The following is a 23770-nucleotide window of genomic DNA, read 5'->3' as shown; positions in this document are numbered from 1 at the left end:
AATGCTTTTAACATTTTTTCAGAACTTGGAATATGATCATTTGACAAATCTAAATGATGAAATTAAACAACTGCAATTTTGGGGTGGGGAGGGGAAATAAACGTCCAGAAGACACTCAGGTCCAAAACTTGTCATTCCTTACTTTAGCAAGTTCATTTGTCAGTTCTTCTCGTTCATCATCTGTCATTCCACCTCCAAGGTCAGAAGTTGCAACTGCATCTTCTCCTACTTCAGGTGCTGGGTCACCTTGCAGCAGGCCTGTAACAAGCAAAAGAAATATTGTTATATTTTGATAATTGACAAAGGATGAAAATAGAGCCAACCTTTATTTGGAATAGATGTATGTAACTTGAAAGATGACAAGTATAACTCCCAACTTCAATCTCCCACGTCAGTAAGTACCTATGTGCTCAAATAACCACTCAAAGGCTTCACATCTAGGACAACCACAATTGAAACAATTAATACATTGCAGTTGCCTATACTACATCAAACCTACAGAAGAGAAACGGAAAATGTTCAACTATTTGTTCAAGAGTTCTTTCTAAAGAACTACAAAACACATGTTCTGCTTAATATTACCACAAATATTAACCCAAAGCATGCAGCCTTAGAAGCATTCCTGTAAAACTCATTTAAACTCATTAACTCCAATCGCTATATGCAGTCATGTATTGAAAAACCCAGTCTACGCACAATTTTTAAACTTTGTGCAGTTAGATCCAGACCAAAGCTTATTAATTCAGTAGCAATATTAATTTCTCAATATTTCAACACTCAATTGCCTCAGGAAACTTAAAATGCATTGCACCCAGAATGATGCCTTTGCTACCTAGCCATATCGGAAATTAAAGACAGTAAGTACCAAAAACTTTCATGTACTTACCCCCACACTCTGGGTTCGTCCAGAATCTTCCATCAGCCTCAGAGTTCAGTCCGGCGCCATTAACCACAAGGCTGCTCCAGCGCCTGCGGCAACAACTGCCGCCACGGACCATGACTTCACTTCCGTCCCCACCGACCTCGCAGCCTCCGCGAACGCCGCCCAGACAACCGCCTCCACGATCGCCAGGAAGACCATCGCCGACAGATTCGCGGCTATCAAGAATAACACTGTCTCTGTCGTCGCCACAGCCACTTCCGCCCCCTGGGTTGCCGCCGCCACTTCTGCCCCCAGTGACATCACTAACCTGCATGACCACAGCGCCGCATGTGTATCCGCCCCCACGCCAATCTCCGTCACATCTAACCCCACCCCCACGCTGATCTCCATCACCACGTCTAACCCCACCCCCATGCCGATCTCAGTCCCCGCCCCCACGCCCAACCCCACCCCACACCAGGTCCTAGCTCCCAGCCCTGCCGTGTTTTCACCATCCCTCCAGATCTACTCCTCTGAGGATGAAAGAACAGTCCTCAGCAGAGGCCTCACCTTCATTCCCCTACGCTCTTGGATTAACAAGTTCAACATGCGGCATGACATCGAACAATTCTTCCGCCGCCTTCACCTCCGTGCCTATTTATCCAACCAAGATTCTCGCCCACCCTCTGACGACCCTTTCTCCCGCCTCCTACACACCCCATCCACCTGGACACCCCATGCTGGCCTCTTACCCGCCCCTTGATCTCTTCATAGCCAACTGCCGCCGCGATATTAACCGCCTGAACTTCTCCACCCCTCTCACCCACTCCAACCTCTCACCCTCTGAACGTGCAGCCCTCCACTCCCTCCGTTCCAACCCCAACCTCACTATCAAACCAGCAGACAAGGGAAGCGCGGTAGTAGTTTGGCGCACCGACCTTTACACCGCTGAGGCTAAACGCCAGCTCGCAGACACCTCCTCCTACTGCCCCCTTGACCATGACCCCACCTCCCACCACCAAACCATAACCCAGACATTCCAGAACCTCATAACCTCAGGGGATCTCCCATCCACCGCCTCCAACCTCAGTCCTACAACCCCACACCGCCCGTTTCTACCTCCTGCCCAAAATCCACAAACCTGACTGCGCCGGCCGACCCATTGTCTCAGCCTGCTGCTGCCCCACCGAACTCATCTCTGCATACCTCGACACGATCCTGTCACCCTTAGTCGAAGAACTCCCCACCTACATTCGGGACACCACCCACACCCTCAACCACCTCCATGATTTTCGCTTCCCCGGTCCCCAACGCCTTATCTTCACCATGGACATCCAGTCCCTGTACACCTCCATCCCCCATCACGAAGGACCCAAAGCCCTCCACTTCTTCCTTTCCCGCCGTATCAACTAGTACCCTTCCACCGACACCCTCCTTCAACTGACTGAACTGGTCCCCACTCTGAACAACTTCTCTATCCAATCCTCCCACTTCCTCCAAACCAAAGGAGTAGCCGTGGGCACCCACATGTACCCCAGCTATGCCTGCCTCTTCGTAGGATATGTGGAACAGTCCATCTTCCGCAGCTACACTGGCCCCACCCCCCACCTTTTCCTCCGCTACATCGATGACTGTATTGGCGCTGCCTCATGCTCCCACGAGGAGGTTGAACAGTTCATCCACTTTACCAACACTTTCCACCCTGACCTCAAATTCACCTGGACCGTCTCAGACTCCTCCCTCCCCTTCCTAGACCTTTCCATTTCCATCTCGGGTGACCGAATCGACACGGACATTTACTATAAACCGACCGACTCCCACAGCTACCTAGACTACACCTCCTCCCACCCTGCCCCCTGTAAAAACGCCATCCATATTCCCAATTCCTTCATCTCCACCGCATCTGCTCCCAGGAGGACCAGTTCCAAAACCGTACCACCCAGATGGCCGCCTCCTTCAAGGACCGCAATTTCCCCCCAGACGTAGTCAACGATGCCCTCCACCGCATCTCTCCCACTTCCCGCTCCTCTGCCCTTGAGCCCCGCTCCTCCAACCACCACCAGACAGAACCCCACCGGTCCTCACCTACCACCCCACCAACCTCCATGTCCAGCGTATCATCCGCCGTCATTTCCGCCACCTCCAAACGGACCCCACCACCAGGGACATATTTCCCTTCCCTCCCCTATCAGCATTCCGAAAAGTCCACTCCCTCCGTGACTCCCTCGTCAGGTCCCCCCCCCCCTCCTCACCAACCCAACCTCCACTCCCGGCACCTTACCCTGCAACCGCAAGAAATGCAAAATTTGTGCCCACACCTCTCCCCTTTACTTCCCTCCAAGGCCCCAAGGGACACTTCCATATCTGCCACAAATTCACCTGCACCTCCACACATATCATCTATTGCATCCACTGCACCCGATGTGGCCTCCTCTACATTGGGGAGACAGGCCGCCTACTTGCAGAACGTTTCAGAGAACACCTCTGTGACACCCAGACCAACCAACCCAACCACCCCGCAGCCCAACACTTCAACTCCCCCTCCCACTCCACTAAGGACATGCAGGTCCTTGGACTCCATCACCAGACCATGGCAACATGACGGTTGGAGGAAGAGCGCCTCATCTTCCGTCTGGGAACCCTCCAAACACAAGGGATGAACTCCGATTTCTCCAGTTTCCTCATTTCCCCTCCCCCCACCTTGTCTCAGTCAAATCCCTCGAACTCAGCACCGCCTTCCTAACCTGAAATCTTCTTCCTGACCTCTCCGCCCCCACCCCCACTCTGGCCTATCACCCTCACCTTGACCTCCCTTCACCTATCGCATTCCCAACGTCCCTCCCCCAAGTCCCTCCTCCCTACCTTTTATCTTAGCCTGCTGGACACTTTCCTCATTCCTGAAGGGCTGATGCCCGAAATGTCGATTCTCCTGTTCCTTGGATGCTGCCTGACCTGTTACGCATTTCCAGCAACACATTTTCTATTCAGGGAAATGTAAACTTTTACCATTATCCCAATTTTACCCTACCCAATTTCTCTAGAACCTTTTCCTTCACGGACTTTGCACAAATATCTATTGAAGAGGAAGTACCCAAAGGCTACATTCAGTACCCCCACTCTGCCTTCACGTGAAGGCTGTGTTTTGGTCCTTTATGATTCAGTCAAAAGGGACAATGAGTTTTGAGAGAATACAAAATTACATTAGCCGTGAAACTTTCCAATCAACTCTTCACTCAATTCCAAGCTAAAGTCTCAATAAGAACACGCAACATAACTTGAATTTGTTCATAACAGTTTTGTCCTTTGATATAAAGCAAAAGCTGCCCAAAGAGAAAAGGAAATAAATTCCAAATTCGAACAAATCTTAACTCCAATATAACTTCATGTTGATTTTTTTTAAACAATGATAACCCTGTTCATTGTACTCCCTCTACATCGAAAACTGACAAGGCAGATTTTGAAGTGACAAAACATTTCAAACCATAAAAGTGTGAAAAATATATATGTACATGAAACTAAAATAGATCACTGCAAGAGTCATCTCTAAGCATGTTAAACTTGATTTAAAATTAAGATGGGCAAAATCAAATGAAACTTCTATTATAATACGGAATCACAATTACAAAACTAGAACTTAATTTCATAAGCTATTTACTGCTAAAGTAAATACAAGTATCAGAACTATATTTGTAGGGTACTTTGGGTTTGTTTTAAATATATGTCTAGCTCATGTTTCAAGTTATTCAACTACATGGAACTCGAGCAATAAGCCAAGCAACTAGCAATAAGCCAATTTCATCCATCAAAAAGATTGTGTGATCACATAGTTTGAATTCAATGTGATTAAAACTACAAATATATGCTGCAGTGAAGTTTGGTAGAGATTTAATGCAAGTCTGCATAACAAATTTGCTTCAAAATGGCAAACTAAGCTTATGAACAAATAGTACTTTTGTGCTCAGATTTAAATTACAGAAAAATACATTTCAGGATACAAGTGGCTTTTCATTAAAAAAAAGCAGTCAGATGAACTTCGTTCAATCACATGAGTGTTAATTTAGTTTCCAGGGCTCAGCAATTCTGTGCACAAATTAAGTCTTCAATGTTTTAATGCAAAACATCAGATTTCAGGTACCAACAGCATTCGTTACCAGAGGCTTTAAAGAATTGTAATTCACCCCTTAATCTGTTCAGCAAGCAAACCAAACTGACAAACAGAACTTAAGTGTTGTTACTTTGCATATTTAGCGATTATGGACAGAATAGTCATTAGTGACTAACCTTTCCATGTCATTTATTAATTATGGTACCTATCATCTGGTTAATCCCAATTTCCTGTGCTTTTCTCCATACCCTTTAATATTCTAATCACATGAAGTTATTCTCATTATTAAAATCACAAGTTTAAACTTTAATACAGAAGGTCCAAAGTCGATTTCCTGAATCTGATTTTAAACAGCTTAAAGTGTAATGTTTCTTTCCTGTAGATACTATTTACAGGAATGTGCTTCTCTGAACTGATGAGTGACCTTACCCTCCTCTAACCCAGCACAGAATACATTTTACTTTTGGCTCAAATCCAGGTCTTTGGTGCCAAGATGATTCACTACATACTGTTCTCAAGCCTCCAAGGTAAGAGCAGTCAGGTATCTAGTCAGGTGACTATGGGTGTGCCAGAAGGATCAGTGCTGGGTCCACTGCGTTTGCTGTTTATGGGAATGATTTTGATGTGAACGTAGAAGGTATTGTTACTAAGTTTGCAAAGGACACCAAAATCAGGTGGTGTAAAGGACAGTGAAAAAGGTTACCTCAGAGTACAAGGGGAGCTTGATCAGATGGACCAGGTGCCTGAGGAGCGACAAGTGGAGTTTAATTTTAGTAAGGCATTTGATAAGGTTCCCCATGGTAGGCTTATGCAGAAAGTCAGGAGGCATGGGATAGAGGGAAATTTGGCCAATTGGATAGAAAACTGGCTAACCGGTCGAAGGCAGAGAGTGGTGGTAGATGGTAAATATTCAGCCTGGAGCCCAGTTACAAGCGGAGTTCCGCAGGGATCAGTTCTGGGTCCTCTGCTGTTTGTAATTTTTATGAATGACTTAGATGAGGGAGTCGAAGGGTGGGTCAGTAAATTTGCAGATGATACGAAGATAGGTGGAGTTGTGGACAGTGAGGAGGGCTGTTGTCGGCTGCAGAGGGACTTAGATATGATGCAGAGCTGGGCTGAGGAGTGGCAGATGGAGTTCAACCCTGCCAAGTGTGAGGTTGTCCATTTTGGAAGAACAAATAAGAATGCGGAATACAGGGTTAATGGTAGGGTTCTTAGTCAGGTGGAGGAACAGAGGGATCTTGGGGTCTATGTACATAGTTCTTTGAAGGTTGCCACTCAGGTGGATAGTTTGTAAGAAGGCCTATGGAGTACTATCGTTCATTAGCAGAGGGATTGAATTCAAGAGTCGTGAAGTGATGTTGCAGCTGTACGGGACTTTGGTTAGGCCACAGTTGGAGTACTGAGAGAGTTCTGGTCGCCTCACTTTAGGAAAGATGTGGAAGCTTTGGAGAGGGTGCAGAGAAGATTTACCAGGATGTTGCCTGGAATGGAGAGTAGGTCGTACGAGGATAGGTTGAGAGTTCTCGGCCTTTTCTCGTTGGAACGGCGAAGGATGAGGGGTGACTTGATAGAGGTTTATAAGATGATCAGAGGAATAGATAGAGTAGACAGTCAGAAACTTTTTTCCCCGGGTACAACAGAGGGTTACAAGGGGACATAAATTTAAGGTGAAGGGTGGAAGGTATAGGGGAGATGTCAGGGGTGGGTTCTTTATCCAGAGAGTGGTGGGGGCATGGAATGCGCTGCCCGTGGGAATGGTAGAGTCAGAATCATTGGCGACCTTTAAGCGGCATTTGGATAGGTACATGGATGGGTGCTTAATCTAGGTTAGAAGTTCGGCACAACATCGTGGGCCGAAGGGCCTGTTCTGTGCTGTATTGTTCTAATTTAGGTATATGAGAGGTGCTGCATTTTGGCAAGGCAAACCATGGCAGGACTCACACTGAATGGGAAGGTCCTTGGGAGTTTTGCTGAACAAAAAACCTTGGAGTGCAGGTTCATATTTCCTTGAAAATTGAGTCTCAGATAGATAGGATAGAGAAGGCGGCATTTGATATGCTTTCCTTTATTGGTTAGAGCATTGAGTATAGAATTTGGAAGGTCATGTCACAGCTGTGCTGAACAATTCTGGCCTCCCTCCTCTTGTAAATGTTGTGAAATTTGCAAGGGTTCAGAAAAAATTTACAAGGATGTTGCCTGGGTTGAAGGATTTGAGCTATAGGGAGAGGCTGAACAGGTGGAGGCTGTTTTCCTTGGAGTGTCACAGGCTGAGGGGTGACCTTAGAGGTTTATTCAATCATGAGGGGCATGGATAGGGTATATAGACAAAGCCTTCTCACTGGGTTGGGCAAGTCCAGAACTAGAGGGCATAAGCAGAGGGCCAGAGGGGAAGGATTTAAAAAGGGACCTGATGGGCAACTTTTTCATGTAGGAGGGTGATACATGTATAGAATAAGCTAGTACAACTGCAGCATTTAAAAGGCATCTGGATGGGTAACTGAATAGGAAGGGCTTAAGAGGGATATGAGCAAAGTACCGACAAACGGCACTAGATTAGATGAAGTTAGGATATCTGGTCGGCATGGACGAGTTGGACAGAGGGTCTGTTTCTGTGCTATACGTCTTTATGAGGGCGTAATCAGGCTTCTGTGGCTGGGCAAGTGACAACTTATGGGTGTCACCGAGTAGGAACTCAAAGGGGTATTTGCCTTTGTGTATGTCAGGAGTTGGAAGGGGGGTGGAGAAAAGAACATAAGGGGGAAATAGGATTTCTTTAAAAACTCATCCATGATCATGCATCATGGCTTTATCATGCCAGGTAACAGAATGAGGTTGTGCTAGGAATTAAGTAGGGGCAGAATGCAGAAACATGCGCACACACTCCAATGTTCCCAGATAGATCACAAAATGGTTCCATGATGCAAATGGCCATCAATTCCATAGAATTCATATGCACATTCTTGCTTCCACCACTCTGATCTATTCCCTTGTATTGTATGCCACCTTGCCCTTCAAGGAGGCACAAAAATACTGCCTATCAAGCACAAAAGTCAGACGACACCAGGATATAGTCCAACAGGTTCATGTGAAATCACACCAGCGTTTGGAGTGCAAAACGCATAGACCCAGAGCTGAGGGGCAGAGAGAGATCAAAAAATCATACAACTGGTGTGAGTGAACTGTCAGATAATACATTTCTGCAGGTGACCAAGTGTGTTAGATGGTGTGTAAAGTATTTACAAAATCAATGTCCAGTACTTTCCTGGAGCAGAGAACGGTGCCATGTTCTTTACAACCTTCAATACATCAATATCAGTGAACAGCCATGTCTTGCAGAGGTTGCCATGGTAGGGTTGTGTGGTAGTGTTGATGTTGTGCTCAAGACTAGACATCTTGGTGGGAGCCATGATCTGTTTAAGGTTTGGCAGTTGTTTGAAGGTGAGAAATCGATGATCTTGGTGAGATGCTCATCGTTATTGATGATGTATTGAAGGTTGTAAAGAACATGGCACAGTTTCTCTGCTCCAGGTAAGTACTGAACATTCATTTTGTAAATACTTTACACACCATCTACTACACTTGGTCACCTGCAGAGATGTATTATCTGACAGTTCACTTACACCAGTTGTATGATTTTTTGATCTCACTGCCCATCACACATGGAACACCACCCACCATGTTCTTGGCAGATACTCGTGTGACTCTGCCAATGTCATCTCTCATACATTGCAAGCAGGGATGCCTCAGGCATGGTATATTGGCAAGACCATGCAGACACTACAACAACAGATGAATGGACATGGCACAACAATCACCAGTTGGGGAACACTTCAGCGGTCAAGGACATCCAATCTCCAATCTTCAGGTAAATATCTAAGGTGTACTCAGATTCATAACAATGCAGAATTGCTGAGAAGAGACTGATAGCCAAGTTTTGTACCAATGAAGACAGTGTTAACTGTAATCTTGGATTCATGTCATGCAACAGGTGACCCTACCACACACTCTGGTATCTATAAAATCTTCCTTATTTTCCTGTTTTGACACCATCACCCTGATGACCCCAACATTTGTACAGTTTTGAATTACTCTCTCCCCATCACACATATGCATAAATCTAGAAGGTGAATCATTTCATCCAAAATGTTTGTTCATTTGTAGATGCATTCTACTTTGTTCAAAAAACAATTTGTAGTCACAGTCAATGTGGCATCTTATAAATTCCATCTTTTGAAATAAAACCAACCTGATTCCAGATTAAAACTCAGATTCTTAAAGTCTCACACCGACAATTCAGTGTCTGACCAGAGATGTCTCTTTTTGTATGTTGCTGTCACTGTCTGATTGTCATGACAACACAGAGACGTTTCCTTTATCAACTTTGCACAGAGTCTAATACACTTGTTTACCTGCAAACACTTCTGACACTCCACTCACACCAGCTGTATGATCTCTCGTTTGATCTCTCTGCCAATAAACTCTGGATCGTGTTCACTGCTCTCTCTACACCTGGCGAAGAGGCTATGCTTTGAAAGCTTGCAAGATTTCAAACAAACCTTTTGGATCATGACCTGGTGTCGTGTGACTTCGAACTTTGTCCACCCCAGTTCAACACCAGCACCTTCATGTTATGAAGCAGAGTGGTTGAGTGACACGCCTGTCAAAGCTGAACAGCTTCAGTATGTCAAAGCCATGAGAGCTGTAAGGAGGTTGCCAGCATTGGTAAGCATGCAAATGAGGTAAAGCATCTGGGTTTTTGCACATGCCTGAACAGCAACGGATGGATGCTTGCTAAGTGACAGGAGTGCAATGCATAGAGCAATGGAAGAGGCTGTGGTGTAGTGGGTAAAATCAATGTCTTGTGAAAATGCATTCTCTGGGATTGATCACAACCATTCATTAAAACTCTGTGGCACTGCTGCCATGTCTTGGGGTCCAACACTCTAGGAGTTGATTTTCTTGGACATCTGCTGCTCCCAGTCCCTTATGTAGGGGTACTTCAGAATTTCCTGCCCCATCCTGCTTCCCAAACTTCATTAATGATATTCACCTCACCTTAATCACCTCAATGTTCAGGCTAGCATCAACACAGCAGTTTTCACTCCAGCTCGGAGGAAAAGACAAATTATTTAGACTGCTCCACGCAACTTTTTAAAAAAATTTGATAATGGTACACCTCCCTCTTCTGTGCAGAGATCAACAGCAACCAAGAATAAAGAGTAGTTTGAGTGTTATTCTGCCAGGCACTGCAAAAAGAAAATTAACAATTCAAAAGGTGAGCAAATCAAATCCGCACTTGGCCCAAATTAATGTGACATTTGTTCCCTTACCTTGTGCTGTTACCACACAGCACAGCAATATCTTTAGTCTATAAATAATATGCCCATAAATTATTCATTGTTTTAACATCCAGGCTACTCACCATCCTGACTTAGGAATGCAATATATTTTTTTGGTGTTGCCAGTCAAAGTCCTGAAACTCCATTCCAAAAAAAGTACTGGGTCTATTTCACTGAATGGACTCAGTTGGTTCAAGGCAACAGCTCACTAACATCTTCTCAAAGGCAATTAGAGATACATTAAATGTTGACCTAGCCAGCAAGACCCAAATCTCGTGAATGGATAAAACCAAGATTTAAATTATCAACACATCACAGGTGCTTTCATTTCCCACTTCAAATGTGTAACTTGGGTGCCTACTGGATTTTTTTGGTATATTAACCTCTGACAATAATCCAACCACTGTTTGGAGACAAGATTGAGCCCTTGAGTTTTGAATATGTTTATGACGCCTCCTTCAGAGAAAATCTTTTTAAAAAACTTACGTTTTTGTCAGCTTCCTCATATCTGTTGACATCACAAATATGAAGTCAACAAGCTAAGAGACAAAGAACATGATAACGTCTCACATGAAGTGAATTTAATACTCCAAGGCTAACACTCCCAGACATGCAACAGCAAATCAACATTTCATAGTGATGCCATACAACGATGGCATCTATCCTGCCTTATAGCCAAGCTCAACGAAACCTTATTTCACAAGCACTAACTGCGAAAAAAATACTGTAATTAAATTCTCTACAGAAGGATTAGTCACTCAGCAAGGTGACATTCCTCCAATCAGCTATAAGAAGTATGTCAAAGAGCAAACGGTGTACAGATCCATTAGGAAGATATCCATAACCTTCGTTAAAGAAAGGTACCTTGATGAGCAAGATCAGGAAAGTGAGCGGAGAGTGAAAAAAGCTGCTACATACAATAGAGAAAGTATGTATAATAGTTGAGATAAGAATGAAGTCACATTTGAAACTTCAGTTCGAAAATCAAAAACCGAAAGCAGAGACTTCTCTGTCCTATGCTAGGATCAGAGGCAATGCATGGCCCAAATGTTTCAAAATAAAACACCAATTTGAGTGCAGTTATTTCAATTTTGTATTGTATTCACTGCTCAATATAGCTTTGTTTATTAATATAATTGAAAATTATGTATACACAGATGGAGGACATAGATTGCATGGTTCTTAAAACATAGTATGCCTCGTAACACAGCACTCCCGGTTCCAAGCCAGAAGCTCTGGGTTAAAACCCCACTCAAAAGGCCATGCACAGCAGTGGACAATGGCTCAATCAAGTTTATTTAAAAAATGATACTTCAAGATGATATTGTGGAACAATGGAAGGGTTCCTATCTCAGGGCCAGAAAGTCTGGATTCAATTGCTGCTTGCGCTGGAGTGGTGCCATAACATGGCTGAACAGATTGTTTAGAAAAACGAGAAGACCTTACTGACAAAAAAAATACAAGTGGAATGAAGGGGACACATGTTATTTTCTTCCACCCACTCAGACTGAAGATATTTCAAATAATGACCAGTTTTGATTTCTTTCACCAACTGGCTATCAGAAGTACAAAAGGACAGTACCCTCACTCATCCAACCATTACCACAGATACAAACAAAAGCGCCGGCAAAGAACCTGATGTTCAGCACAGTTGCAGGTTTGAAAGTTACTGTAAGACTTGAATTTTCTTCAGTCAGCCACGTAGGCTAGGACCATAAGTCTAGTTCTCTCAAGTCTTGTTATTTTTACTGAAATAGTTTTGAGTCTTTCCACTTCACTTTGACGCAGATTTTTGTGACTGCCTGATGAATTACTGAAAACTGGTAATGTTTGCAGAGGTCTTTTGGTTGTATGAGTGCCTCTTGATTTTCTGCTGTAACACTAAACTTGTTTTTAAAACAACTAGCTGTTGTTTGATGATCTTCACTGCACTCAAGTTTAATTCGACCTATTAGGTGCATTGATACACATGGCATTTCTGGTGCTGACAAAACCATTCTGACCCACTGTGGTACATGCTTCTTAATATTAGGCCAGTGGATGGTTTTCATTTTCATAGCACATTTACTCTTGGACATTTCAGAGCAAATTCTTTCCTCTTTCATTCTCAAACAAATTGTTTACAAATGCCAAAATTATTTCACTGCCCAAGCTAGTAAATTTTAGGACTCAGTTTGAAACCAGCTTTGTACCTAATGTGTCTTGTTGGAATCCTCATGTCTGTCATTTATCAGATAGGATCTGCTCTGTTTGAGCAGATCTTAAACATCTGTAGATCTTCACAATATAGCCAACACCTCCAGCACAATCTCATGCATGCAGCATTAAGATAAGAACATGCATTTGTGGAACAGAAAACTGAAACTGACATTGTGCCTGAAAAATAGAAAGAGGGAGAATCAAATTACACTGTGTAGAAAAAGTATGATTGTTGCATAAATAGGGATTTGTTGCATAATTTTGGAAAATGTGGTAATCCAATATACTGAAAATGTGTCGCTGTAAAAGTGCAGCAGGTCAGGCAGCATCCAAGGAGCAGGAGAATCGACATTTCGGGCATGAGCCCTTCAGGAATTTCCTGAAGAAGGGCTCATGCCCGAAATGTCGATTCTCCTGCTCCTTGGATGCTGCCTGACCTGCTGCACTTTTACAGCAACACATTTTCAGCTCTGATCTCCAGCATCTGCAGTCCTCACTTTCTCCTAATCTGATATACCGTTAATTTGAGATATTAAATGATCAACTGTGATTGATTTTGGGGGAAGATATTGCAAATAGGTTTGTGCACTCAAGGTGGAACACATCAAGTCTATGCCATGCTGACAAGGTTTTCTTGCCCTACAGCCAAAGAAAATGACCCAAGACGCACTGGCTGGAAGACTTGGATCTTTGTTTTGAGACAAACTCTATGCTCTCTTTCCATTCATCTGTGTGCTGAGCTTGCTTTTGCCAGTAATGGATGATTTCATTATCCAACTGAGGGTTGGTAAAGAGGACACCCTCAAGACAAAAGAACTTTAGACTGGAGTTTCTTGCAATGCCAGTCATAAATACATTCGACTTGAAAATTACTTACCACTCAGCCGCAGCCTAGATATTGTTCATGTCTAGCTGCACGTACACATCATTAAAGATATCCTAACAGGACTTTTTTTTCCAAAATGGTAATCAGGAAGTCAACTTGGTTGTACAAAAGCAAAATCAAGTTTAACCAGTTTATTGGAGCCCTTTGAGTGTGAAGAGAAACTCAAGTGCACTGTAGTTAGATTTCCAGAAGACATTATGATGATACAACATCTAAGGTACGGAGAGAGAAAATAAAAATCAGTGACATGGTGGTAACATACTGGGAGGGAGAGGGGATTGACTAGTCAACAGCCAACAGTAGATATAAATGGGTCACTTCTGCTCAGTAAGATCTTAGGATCTAAGGATTTTAGAAGCAATAAATCAGATTGCAGTTGCATTGGTTATCATCTTTCAAAATTCCTTGGACACCGAAAGGTCCCAATGGCTTGGAAAACAGACACAGTCAGAGTTGTACAGCACAGAAGCAGACCTTTCAGTCCAACTTGTCCATGCCGACCAGATATCCTAACCTAATCTAGTTCCATTTGCCAGCATTTGGCCCATACCCCTCTAACCCCTTCCTAATCATATACCCATCCAAATGCCTTTCAAATGTTGTAATTGTACCACCCTCCACCACTTCCTCTGGCAGCTTATTTCATACACTCTCAACCCTCTGCTTGAAAAAGTTGTCCTTTAGATCCCTTTTAAATCTTTTCCTTCTCACCCTAAACCTATGCCCACTAGTTCTGAACTACTCCACCCCAGGGAAAATACTTGTATATTTATTCTATCCATGCCCTTCATGATTTTATAAACCTCTAATAAAAAAGGTCACCCCTCAGCCTGCAATGCTCTAGGGAAAACAGCGCCAACCTATTTAGCCTCTCCTTATAGCTCAAACCAGTCAACACTGGCAACATCCTTGTAAATCTTTTCTGAACACTTTCAAGTTTCACATCTTTCCTATTGGAGACAGACCAGAACTGCACACAATATAAAATATTTATTCGAGAAAGGAGATGATGGAAACCAGGCAGCTTTGGCCAGTTAGCTTAAAATCTGTAATGGGAAGGTGACCAAATTCAGAGTTAAGGTTATAGCAGGATACTTAAAATCACAATATGATCTGACAAAGGCGACATGGCTTTGCAAAAGAGGACAGTGTTTAAAAATGGTAACTTTCATAGTAGATAAAGTGAAGCCAATAAGGTGCCAGATCAAAGGCTGCTGCGCAAGCCAACAGAGCATGGGGTAGGGAGTAATATATTAGCACAAATAAAAGGGTTTGTTGGCTTACAGGAAGTCAGAAGTAGAGATAAATGGGTTTCTTGGGTTTGCAAACTAACTTGAAAGTACTACAGGGATTAATGCTAGGTCCTAGATTATTTACCATCTGCATCAACGACTTGGATGTGGGGAACAAACGTACAGTGACTAAATTTGTTGATGACTCAAAAGATAACTGGGAAATTACGTTGCAAGAACAGGTGGAGAATAAAAGGGATAGAGGCAGGTTAAATGACTGGCCAAAAATTGATAGATGGCACAATTTGAAAATAAATGTGAACTTTTCCATTTTGGTAGGAAGAACAGAAAAGCAGTGTGCCATTTAAAAAGAGAGATTGCAGGACTTTGATTACAGAGAGACACAGGTATCGTGGTAAATGAATTACCAAAAGCCAGTATGTGGAAATAGCAAGCTATTAGGAAGGCAATTGGAACGTTTTATTTATTGCAAGGGGAATGAGATAGACAAGTAGGAAGGTTTTACTATGACTGTTGATGAGATCATATCTGGAGTGTTTTGGTTTCCTCATTTGAGAAAGAACACAATTGCTTTAGAAACAGTTCAAAGAAAAATTCACAACTCATTCCTGGGAACAAAAAACAATTTTTAGGACAGAGGTTGGATCATTAGGCCTATATTTATTGGAGTTTAGAGAAGTGAAATGTGATTTATTAAAACATGATTTTAATGAGACTGAATAAGGTAGATACTAGGAGAGGGTCCCCTAAAGTGTCAAGACAAAAACTAGGGGACATGGTTTAAAGATTTAATGTCCTCGGTGCAATCATATTCAGCTGCATGATAAATAGTGTTCCCTGTAAAAAGGTCAGAAGTAACTATGTTCACCAATGATTGCAATGTCCAGCACCTTTCAGAATTCCATAGACCTAAAGCAGCCCAGATCCAAATACAGCAAGAACTGGACAATATCCAGTCTTGGGCTGACAAGTGGCAAAATCATGTTCATACCAGCCAATACTTCCTCGCATTTGGAGCGAACAATCTAGTGATCAACCCATGACATTCAATTACATGACCATCAGAAAATATCCCATCATAAACATTGAGGGATGGTCACTGACCAGAAATATAACTGGATTAGACATGTAAATAGAGTAGCTATAAGTACAAGTTAGATACCATAAATCCTGGAACAAGTACCTCACCTCCTGACTCAAAACCTACCCATTATCTTTAAGGCGCACATCAGGAGTATGATGAAATACTCCCAACTTGCTTGAATACATGCAACTTCAACACAAAAGTCTTGACACTTCACAAAGCAGTTTCCTCGATTGGCACCACATCCAGGGCCTCTACCACTTATGCACAGTAGCATCTATGCATACCATCTATAAAATGAACTGTAGAAATTCACCAAGTTTCCTTAGATAGCACTTTGTAACTCCATGACCGCTTCCATCTAAAAAGAGAGAGGGCAGCAAGTACACGGAAACACCACCACCTGAGAGTTCCTCACCGAGCCATGCACCATCCTGACTTGGAAATGTATCACCATTCTTTCAACATCACTGGGTCAAGACCCTAACATTCACTCCCTGTCAGCATTGAGAGTCTACCTCCAGTAGATAGACTGAAGCAGTTCAAGGCGGCAGCCTACCACCACCATGAAGGACAACTGGGGACAGACAATAAATCCTGACCAGACAGCGATGCCTACATCCCCACGAGTGAATTTTTAAAAAGGCAGAGGAGAATTTTGATCTTGTCAGAGTGTGGATTTCCTTTCTCAGAAAAGGAAAGAGTGGGGACTGGGTCCATAAAGATTTATTCAAGGCCAAATCAGGTAGATGTTTGGTGGACAAAGGATTCGGGGTAATGATAAGCAGACAGGAAAGTGGCACTGAGAATACAACCTGATCAACCAGGAGCTTACCATATGGTCTTGGAAGCTGAAAAGGCCAAATGACCTACTCCTCCACCTAATTCTTATGTTCCCAGGTGCTCCAGAACAGGCAGGAACGCACTAAAAAAAAATTGGGAAGGCAATGTTTTCTAAGTATTTCGCATTAAATACCATCGCTTCAACTGGCCACCTATCCTGGCCATGCCTTTTTCAGAGTCTATTAATTACCTGCTCACAGTTCACAACCATCTCACATTTAATGCTTTCTGCAAATTTTTAATATTGTGCCCAATTCCAGGCCCCTTCAGTTAAATAAAGGAAAGCAGTAGCCCAGGGAAACAACCATCCACCACTATTTTGTCACTTGAATAGTTTTTACAAGAAATAAAATCACCGGTTGAGGGAACCACTGGCTAGGACAGCATTTATTGCCCAGAAGATAGTCAAGAGTCAATTGCATTGCTATAGGTCTGGATTCACACGTAGGCCAGACTAGATAAGGTTGGCAGATTTCCTTCCCAAAAAAGGACAGCAGCAAACAAGATGAATTTTTGGCAACTGAGACAAACAGCATTGGGCCAAATTCAAATTTCACCATCTGCCATAGGATTCATATCCATATCTCCAGTATATTTACTGGATGACTAATTCAGTGACATTACCACAACATCACCACCACTTCTGCAATTTACTGCTACGTGCACAGGCTTGTCCCATAGACAAGCCTGCTGGGCAAGGCAATTACGCAGCGCATTGTCAAGCACTGTTGAAGTTCATTTACATCTTAACAGCATTCCCTTCATCAGCTTTCTCTATTTGTTAAAAGCAAATGATTACAATACACTATTATGTTAATTAACCCATATTTGGCTAAGATGATAGTATTTTCACTACAAAATGTTCAAGTGACTCTTAGAGTTGCTGGGTTTATCCTTCCAGCCTTTTGAAGAACAAACCTGAAAGTGGTTCATCCGTCCTATAGTAGCATTGGTAGGTGAGTTCTTTTGATATTTACTGTTTTATTCAGCTGTGTAAGTTAAAGCATGTTTGACTATATTGTATGATGGACATCAGAATCTGCATATGGTCAGCAATCAATTGCTGCGTGCATGCAATTTAGCGAGGTTGAATCTGGTGTACTTCCTGATTGAAGTATGCATCATCGTGATTTTAAAAAAAACTTGGTGCCAGATTCCTTTAAATTATAAAGGGATGAGCAGACAATTGAGTTTTTTTGTACCATAGATAATTCCCAGAAATTATTAGTATATATAGAGAATAACTAATATTAAATTCAACATCTTTTGCACCATGGGCATATAAACACACAATAGCAAGGGCAAGGAGAGAAGGTATGCATCTGAGAACAAAAATATTTTTAAGTACAAACCTTCTCTACCAATACTTAATAGTTGTGAAATCTTAGCTGTGTGTAAGTTACAACAAAACAGTGGCTACTTTCAACAATACTTTAGGATATCTGCGATCATGAAAAGGTTCTGCATAGCAAATGCAAGATTTTTTTCCCCAGATGTGAAATTTGGTGACTTAATCTGAGAGGGGCTTTTTGCTGAATATAGAGAAATCCAGGAAGTAAGGAACATGCACGTACCAGATAAAGGAGAGGCACAAGCAAAAATCCAAAGCTTAAAACTTCCAAATGATGGAGAGCAGGAAGGTGTACAAAGGGCCGGCCATTATAGTTGCAAACAAAACACAGGAGTAGGATTGGAACGGTGTTATAGGTTTCGCGACCGAAAATGGAACACAATTCATCAGTAGGTTTAGAGTAATTCTAAATAAGGACAAGGGAAATCAATAGTAAAATTGATGGACATAATTTCATTGTGTTGTCAGTACATCTGCCCAGGTGGATTGCATTTGAAAATGACAGAAATATCTCATTTCGAGGCCCTCTTCTGGTGCAGTGGCAATGTCCCTGACCTGGAACCCAGAGGCGCCTAGGTTCAAGATCCGGAGGGGGGTAATAACATGTCCTAACAGGTTGATTCGAAAAACAGGCTAAAAAATTAACAAAAATATCTCATTTCAGGGTCCTCTTGTGCGCAGAGGTAGCGTCCCCACCCCCAGATCAAGTGACCTGGGTTCAAGTCCCACCTGGTCCAGATGTGTCTGAACATCTCTGTACAGGTTGATTAGAAAATATTCTCAAGTACAGTGCTTTTGATGGTCACTAGACATGTCAAAGTGCTTTTCCAGCCTTTTGAAGTACTTTTTTGAAGGGTAATCACTGTTGTATATGATGAAACATACACAGTCAACTCCCACAAACAGCAAATGGAAGGCCTTCAAAGAGAAGCGGTTAGGTATAAAGAAGCTAGAGTTCCTTGGATGACTGCAGAAGTGAAGTATGCAATTCACTGGTTACAAAGGTAATTTGCACTGCACAGCACTATCAAATGGCTGATGCAGCATTCGATGAGGTGTGGGTGCCCACTAGGTGCTGTTTTAAGTTAATAGAAAGGAATTTTCTCAGCTGTACTCTAGAATGATTTTTGAGTGCTCCTGCATTTCTAAAGAGTTGCTATCCTCACATTTACAATGGATGATGTCACCTGCACACTTAAAAGATGCAAAAGGTATAACAAACACTGATTTTTCCTTTGGGTCTGTAACATGACAAGGAGCTGGAGCAGATTGTAAAGAGAAATGAATATAAATTAATCAAGTTTGTGTTCAAGAATGATACTATTATCTTCGGATACTTTCTTCTAGACTGGATGAATCAAACAAACAATAGGCTTGATGATTGACCAGGACACTTGCTTAAAACAACATATTTGGGGAAGCCAAGATATATTATGCTCAATGTGAAAATGAGTAATGAGTCAGGGTGATTCATGTCTTCATAGCAAGGAACCCTAAAAGCAGGAGGCACACATGACAATTTCAGTTCCAGTGTAAAGATGTAGATCTAAAGCTATCCCTTAAAAGTTAAGGTAATTACAAGGGTATGACGACAGCTGGCTAAAAAGTGGACTGGGAAAACAAAAAGTAACAAAGGTAGAGAGAAGTAATAGCAGACATTACAGAGTATACTTTCTAATTTTTAACCTTCTAAATTTTTTCTGCCACCGCACACTGGTCTGTGCACAGCAGCAGCTTCTAAAAACAGAAGCTAAGCACAAGTACATCAAATGGCTTGGCCGGAGTTTCCCAAGACCTACGTGGCCTAGATGGAACACTGAAATATATCTTGATAGCAATGTGAAAGAACACCCCTCAGAAGAATGCAGTACCTGTGGTTAACAAATTAAAGGTAGTTTACCTTTTTTCTTAGTTTGAGACTATGCTATCAAGATAGCAGCTGGCATAAAGATTCCAAACAAAAACTACAGAAACTGTAAAAAATCAACTTAAAAAGGAATCGCTCTAATTAAGGAGTTTATATAGAAAGATCACGGACCAATTTACACTGTGTTATTATGAAGTCAGCGAGACGTACAGCACGGAAACAGACCCTTCAGTCCAACCCATCCATGCCGACCAGATATCCCAACCCAATCTAGTCCTACCTGCCAGCACCTGGCTCATATCCCTCCAAACCCTTCCTATTCATATACCCATCCAAATGCCTCTTAAATGTTGCAATTGTACTAGTCTCCACCACTTCCTCTGGCAGCTCATTCCATATACATACCACCCTCTGCGTGAAAAAGTTGCCCCTTAGGTCTCTTGTATATCTTTCCCCTCTCACCCTAAACCTATGCCCTCTAGTTCTGGACTCCCCGACCCAGGGAAAAGACTTTGCCTATTTACCCTATCCATGCCCCTCAATTTTGTAAACCTCATTAAGGTCACCCCTTTGCCTCCGACCCTCCAGGGAAAACAGCCCAAGCCTGTTCAGCCTCTCCCTGTAGCACAAATCCTCCAACCCTGGCAACATCCTTGTAAATCTTTTCTGAACCCTTTCAAGTATCACAACATCTTTCCAATAGGAAGGAGACCAGAATTGCAAGCTATATTCCAACAGTGGTCTAACCAATGTCATGTACAGACGCAACATGACCTCCCAAATCCTGTACTCTATACTCTGACCAATAAAGGAAAGCACACCAAATGTCTGCTTCACTATCCTATCTACCTGCGACTCCACTTTCAAGGAGCAATGATCCTGCACTCAGTCTCTTTTTTTTCAGCAACACTCCCTAATACCTTACCATTAAGTGTATAAGCCCTGCTATGACTTGCTTTCCCAAAATGCAGCACCTCTCATTTATCTGAATGAAAAAATCTGCCACTTCTCAGCCCAGTGGCCCATCTGATCAAGATCCTGTTGTAATCTGAGGTAACCTTCTTCACTGTCCACTATACTTTCAATATTGACATCATCTGCAAACTTATTAACTCTACCTCTTCTGTTCGCATCCAAATCAGTTCTGTATTCAAATGGCAAGTTCTCCTTGTATTCCATGAGATCTAACCTTGCTAAGGAGTTTATATAGAAAGATCACGGACCAATTTACACTGTGTTATTATGAAGTCAGCGAGACGTACACGGCACGGGCGGCACGGTGGCACAGTGGTTAGCACTGCTGCCTCACAGCGCCAGAGACCCGGGTTCAATTCCCGCCTCAGGCGACTGACTGTGTGGAGTTTGCACGTTCTCCCCGTGTCTGCGTGGGTTTCCTCCGGGTGCTCTGGTTTCCTCCCACACTCCAAAGATGTGCAGGTCAGGTGAATTGGCCATGCTAAATTGCCCGCAGTGTTAGGTAAGGGGTAGATGTAGGGGTTTGGGTGGGTTGCGCTTCGGCGGGGCGGTGTGGACTTGTTGGGCCGAAGGGCCTGTTTCCACACTGTAAGTAATCTAATCTAATCTAACCAGTCTCCCATGGGGAACCTTGTCGAACACCTTACTGAAGTCCATATGGATCGCATCTACTGCTCTGCCCTCAATCCCCGTTGTTACTTCAAAAAACTCAATCCATCAAGTTTGAGAGACATGGTTTCCCATGCACAAAGCCATGTTGACTGTCCCTAATCAGTCCTTGCCTTTCCAAACACATGTACATACTGTTCCCTCAGGATTCCCTCCAACAACTTGCCCAATGACACCAGTCTCACTGATCTATATAGTTCCCTGGCTTGTCCTTACCACCCTTCTTAAACAGTGACAGCACGTCAGCTAATCCTCAGTCTTCCAGCACCTCACCTGTGACTATTGATAATACAAATATCTCAGCAAGAGGCCCAACAATTATTACCCTAGCTTCCCACATAGTTCTCGTGTACACCTGATCAGGTCCTGGAGATTTATCTGCCTTTATGCGTTTCAAGACATCCAGCATTTCCTCCTCGGTAATATGGACATTTTTCAAGATGACACCATATATTTCACACCATTCTATATCTTCCATGTCCATTTCCACAGTAAACACTGATGCAAAACACTTGTTTAGTATCTCCCCTATTTTCTGCAACTCCACACAAAGGCCACCTTGCTGATCTAGGAGGGACCTTATTCTCTCCCTAGTTAACCTTTTGTCCTTTATGCATTTGTATTTGAACACTTTGGATTCTCCTTAATTCTATTTGCCAAAGCTATCTCATGTCCCCTTTTTGCCCTCCTGATTTCCCTCTTAAGTATACTCCTACTGCCTTGATTCACTTGATCTATCCTGTACATACACCTTACATATGCTTCCTTCTTTTTCTGAACCAAACCCTCAATTTCTTTAGTCATCCAGCAATCCCTATACCAACCAGCCTTTCCTTTCACCCAAACAGGAATAAACTTTCTCTGGATTCTCTTTATCTCATTGCTGAAGGCTTCCCATTTTCCAGCCGTCCCTTTACCTGTGAACATTTTCCCCCAATCAGCTTTTGAAAGTTCTTGCCTAATACTGTCAAAATTGGCATTTCTCCAATTTAGAACTTCAACTTTTAGACCTGGTCTATCCTTTGCCATCATTATTTTAAAACTAATAGAATTATGGTCGCTGGCCCCAAAGTGCTCCCCCCACTGACACCTCAGTCACCTGCCCTGCCTTATTTCCCAAGAGTAGGTCAAGTTTTGTACTCTCTCTAGTAGGTGGTTCCATATACTGAATCAGAAAATTACCCTGTACATACAAAGTCCACTCCATCCAAGCCTTAACACTATGGCAATCCCAGTCTATGTTTGGAAATTTAAAATCCCCTACCATAATCACCCTATTATTCTTACAGATAGCGGAGATCTCCTTGTAAATTTGTTTCTCAATTTCCCTCTGACTATTGGGGGTCTATAATACAAAGCTTATCTCTCCACGCTTCAGGCTCTCTGCCTTTATTCCTGATGAAGGGCTTTTGCCCGAAACGTCAATTTCGAAGCTACTTAGATGCTGCCTGAACTGCTGTGCTCTTCCAGCACCACTAATCCAGAATCTGGTTTCCAGCATCTGCAGTCACTGTTTTTACCCAATTCCAATAAGGTGACCATCCCTTTCTTATTTCTCAGTTCCACCCAAATAACTTCCCTGGATGTATTTCCAGGAATATCCTCCCTCAGTACAGCTGTAATGCTATCCCTTATCAAAATCATCACTCCCCCTCCTCTCTTGCCTCCCTTTCTATCCTTCCTGTAGCATTTGTATCCTGGAACATTAAGCTGCCAGTCCTGCCCATCCCTGAGCCACATTTCTGTAATTGCTATGATATCCCAGTCCCATGTTCCTAACCATGCCCTGAGTTCATCTGCCTTCCCTGTTAGGCCCCTTGCATTGAAATAAATGCAGTTTAATTTATTAGTCCTACCTTCTCCCTTCCTGCCCTGACTGTTTGACTCGCTTCTGTTCTCAACTGTATCAGTTTCAGATTGATCTCTTTCCTCACTATCTCCCTGGGTTCCCCCCCCCCCACCTTACTAGTTTAATTCCTCCTGAGCAGCTCTAGCAAATCCCCCTGCCCATGTATGAGCCCCCTTCCAATTTAGGTGCAATCCGTCCTTCTTGTACAGGTAATTTCTACCCCAAAGGGGATTCCTGTGATCCAAAAATGTGAATCCTTCTCCCATACACCAGCTCCTATCCCTGCCCTCACTAGAGCATAACACCAGGTGTAATCCAGATATTACTACTCTCAAGGACCTCCTCTTTTAAATTCCTTCCGAACACTCTGTAATCTCTCTTCAGAATTTCAACATTTTCCCATGTCATTGGTTCCAATGTGGACAATGATCTCTTGCTGGCCCATCTCCCTCTTGAGAACATTCTGCACCCTCAGACATCCCTGA

At 42.9% G+C, this 23770-nt stretch overlaps 1 protein-coding gene across 7 annotated transcripts in view; it reads right to left on the bottom strand.

The window, feature by feature from the left end:
- tpd52 (tumor protein D52) overlaps window positions 1-23770 on the bottom strand; it is a 152570-nt gene that overhangs the window by 116752 nt on the left and 12048 nt on the right. For all 7 annotated transcript variants that reach the window (XR_011960725.1, XR_011960724.1, XM_072571334.1 and 4 more), the window contains exon 2: window positions 143-258. Coding sequence is in view for 5 of the 7 variants with exons in the window: in XM_072571334.1 (XP_072427435.1) it covers window positions 143-258 (116 nt within the window). In the remaining 2 variants the exon portion in view is untranslated. The remainder of the gene's footprint in view (window positions 1-142; window positions 259-23770) is intronic.

This window comes from Chiloscyllium punctatum, chromosome 5 (assembly GCF_047496795.1).
Source record: "Chiloscyllium punctatum isolate Juve2018m chromosome 5, sChiPun1.3, whole genome shotgun sequence".
Lineage (NCBI taxonomy): Eukaryota > Metazoa > Chordata > Chondrichthyes > Orectolobiformes > Hemiscylliidae > Chiloscyllium > Chiloscyllium punctatum.
Note: the sequence above shows the minus strand (reverse complement) of the source record. Positions and strands in the feature narration are given on the sequence as shown.